This window comes from Haplochromis burtoni, unplaced genomic scaffold (genome assembly GCF_018398535.1).
Source record: "Haplochromis burtoni strain Fernald_Lab_line unplaced genomic scaffold, NCSU_Asbu1 Contig_233, whole genome shotgun sequence".
Classification (NCBI taxonomy): Eukaryota; Metazoa; Chordata; class Actinopteri; order Cichliformes; family Cichlidae; genus Haplochromis; species Haplochromis burtoni.
In genome coordinates, this window is record NW_024582594.1 from 223,117 (window position 1) to 226,217 (window position 3,101).

General features: G+C 41.7%; 1 protein-coding gene across 1 annotated transcript in view; it reads right to left on the bottom strand.

Moving 5' to 3' along the window:
• Positions 1 to 1,159: 1,159 nt before the first annotated feature.
• The window catches only part of si:ch73-109d9.2 (uncharacterized protein LOC565042 homolog), a 4,034-nt gene continuing 2,092 nt past the window's right edge, over positions 1,160 to 3,101 (bottom strand). Inside the window, exons 3-4 of the mRNA XM_005945520.3 lie at positions 2,740 to 2,836; positions 1,160 to 2,589 (exon numbers count right to left, since the gene is read on the bottom strand). Coding sequence (XP_005945582.1) covers positions 1,421 to 2,589; positions 2,740 to 2,836 — 1,266 coding nt within the window. The 3' untranslated portion in view covers positions 1,160 to 1,420. The remainder of the gene's footprint in view (positions 2,590 to 2,739; positions 2,837 to 3,101) is intronic.

The window sequence follows — 3,101 nt, forward strand, 5'->3', positions numbered from 1 at the left end:
TCTTGAGGACTCTGAGGAAGAACCACCTGTCCTCAGACATCCTGGTGAACTTCTATTGCTGCACCATCGAGAGCATCCTGACCAACCAAAGAAAAGTTATGTGGAACTAATGATTAACATCGGGATCACTTTTATGGTGGTACAAAGAAATTCGCGGCAGTTACATAAATAATATGCGCATCCGCTGAAAAGCTCCAGCCGTTTGTGTAAGTTTATAGTCGCAATAAAGAAGTGTACTGAAAACTGCGAATATGTGGTCGGGTCAAACCCAGAATTGGGGCACAAAAGACCTGACCGCGTTTGCACTTTTCAGTACACTTCTTTATTGTGGCTGTCAACTTACACACGCAGCTGCAGCTTTTCGGCTACAGCCTACACACATCAACAACAACAGGACCTAGTTCAATCCGGCGAGACGTGATTGGGGATGCTGCTCAGGTGCGTCTGCCTCCCCCACAGACCATGCCCCACCACAGCTCTGCAGTCAAAAACAGGCTCACTGCAGCCACTAAGTGAATAGTACTAAACTCGCACTAAATTATATATACCCTTCATTTCTGTTCACAAGTTTCTGGATTTGTTTGTTTTTTTAATAAAAAGTGTTTTAAGACTAAGACTGAACTGTATTTTTCCATGTTTGGCAATGTTCAAATTCTGTTTAACTGGTTGCTTTTTTGAAGAAGTGTTGCAGAGTAATGAAGTAGTGTAGTGACAAAAGTTATAAATAGTTGTTTGAAATGAAACTTGTTTGTTTAAAGCAAAAATAACTGAAGGATTCATTGTGCAGCTAGGCTTTTCTTTCTTTCTTGTGTTTAGAGGGGGCGTGTCATGTGGGGAATGATGTAAAATGTTTGAGAACCACTGACATAGACAGCCATTCTGACTCACATTCACACCATGGGCAATTTAAAGTTTCCAATTAACCTATCTCCACTATCTGCATGCCTTTGGACTATGGAAGGAAGCTAGAATAAAACCCACGCAAACATATGCAAACTCCACACAGAAAGACCCCTGCTGATGGTGGAATTGAACTAAGTACCTTCTTGCTGGGAGGCAACAGTGAAAATCAAAACATTACTCCATTACTACCTGGGTGACGTCATTAGGAAGTATGTGCCAAGAACTAACTTCAGGAAACAAGAATATAAACAGACGATGGCATCTAAAGCCAGTTTTATTTTCAATCAGCTGAGTAACCACAAAGATATTGTTGGTCAAGTTTTTCAGTTATACTCCAAGGCAGTATATTTTTAATGAGTATAAAATATGCAGCAGTAACTGATTACAAATGAGACTTGTTTAACTGAATGTGATAGACCTTATCTATCCATCACAGGCTCATTAATATAAATATTCACTTAAACCTTCAGATAGCACAAATAATATTAAATAATTTGATACTTCTTCTCCCAAGGAATTATAGATCTGTCATGTGCTTGCGTTGATGGGATTTCAGATGATCCAGGCGTTTGAAGCTGAGACCGCAAACAGTGCAGCAGTATGGTCTTTCCCCTGTGTGGGTACGCTGGTGAACCTTCAATATGTCTGCTCTTGTGAAGCTCTTGTCACACATGGTGCACCGATGAGGTTTTTCCTGTGTGTGAATTCTCTGGTGCAACTTAAGATTCCATAGACGGCTGAACTTATTCCCACATACTGTGCAGCAATATGGTTTGTCCCCTACTTGACCACATTTGTGTGCCTTTAGGTCAGAAAATGAAGGAAAACCTTTACCACAATGGCTGCAGAGGTGAACCCCTTGCCCTAAATGAGTCCTTTGGTGGACTTTAAGGTTACAAGCTTGAGTAAAGGTCTTTCCACACTGGTTGCAGGAGTATGGGGGCACTTGTCCAGTGCCTTTGTGTGTGTGTTTGTGAGCCTTGAGGGAAGCAGAATCCGGGAAGGACATGGAGCACTGGTTACAAGTGTATCTCCTTGCTCCTCTCACTGTTGCCTGATGTTGCATCTGTTGTCCCACGTTTAAGGTATCGCTGTACGTATCTGAAGGCTCATACATATCCTCAGTGCTGTCTAGAGAAGGGCCAATACGAATACCCTGGCCGCGGAAGCTGAATCTACTACCTGAATCACTGGACACTTGTTCAGGGTACAAGACATTTGTGTCCTGCAGATACCCCTCCTCATTAATTAGTAAACAGCTGAACTCTCCACTTACATCAATGTTAGTCCTAGAGGGGGAACCTGAGGGTGAACCTTCCTGATCCTTTCTATTCCGCTGAGTGCCTGTTTGGTAAGCTTGATGATCAGCTCCTTCTGGTGTTTCCACATCCTCATCATAATGGCCCACATAACTCAGATCTTTGCCCAGGTGCGATGGTGAATGTATCCCATCAAAATTACCCATGTCTATCATTCCAGTGTCTCCATATCCAGACTTGTCAATGCCATCTAAGTCTTCCATGCCGTACCTGTTTGGGAACAGAGGTTCAGTCGGTTCACCCGAGTGTCCATCATTGTTTGATTCTGCTCTCTGCTCAAATCCAGTTTCCCAATTTACTTGGCACTTTGGGATCTTTTGGTCATTAAAACATTTACTGGGTCCTGGAAGAGCTGACACATCTGCTTCTGAAACAAGAGTAGTGAGAAAAAGTTAAAATAGCCTCACTGCATTCAATATACTCCATACATTGTATTGTCTCTATTTGTACAGCACTTGAAAAATTAACGAGAAATTAATTTGTTACATTTTCTGCATGTACTTGCACAGAGACTTACCATCTAAGCTGATGTGCCACCCTTGCGACTCATCATTTTCTGGTGGGATCTGAAGAGCTTCTTCCTTGAACAGTCCAGTGCCTTGAATACCTGATGACTGGGGAAAAAAAGTGGAAAGGCAACATTAATCCATCAGATTTTACCTTAGTTGCCTTAAGTAGAACCCTAACTTTGGCAAGCAGATCTAACTTAATGCTTAAGAGTTTTTCAAACAAAAAATAATTAAAATACTTAAAAATATGACATGGATGCTGTGTAATGTGCACAGTCAGTTCCCATACCCCCACAATTTTTAACAATATAGATGATTCAATTTTCATGGTGCATGGGTCACCAAGAGAGCATTAGTGAACATGTACCCC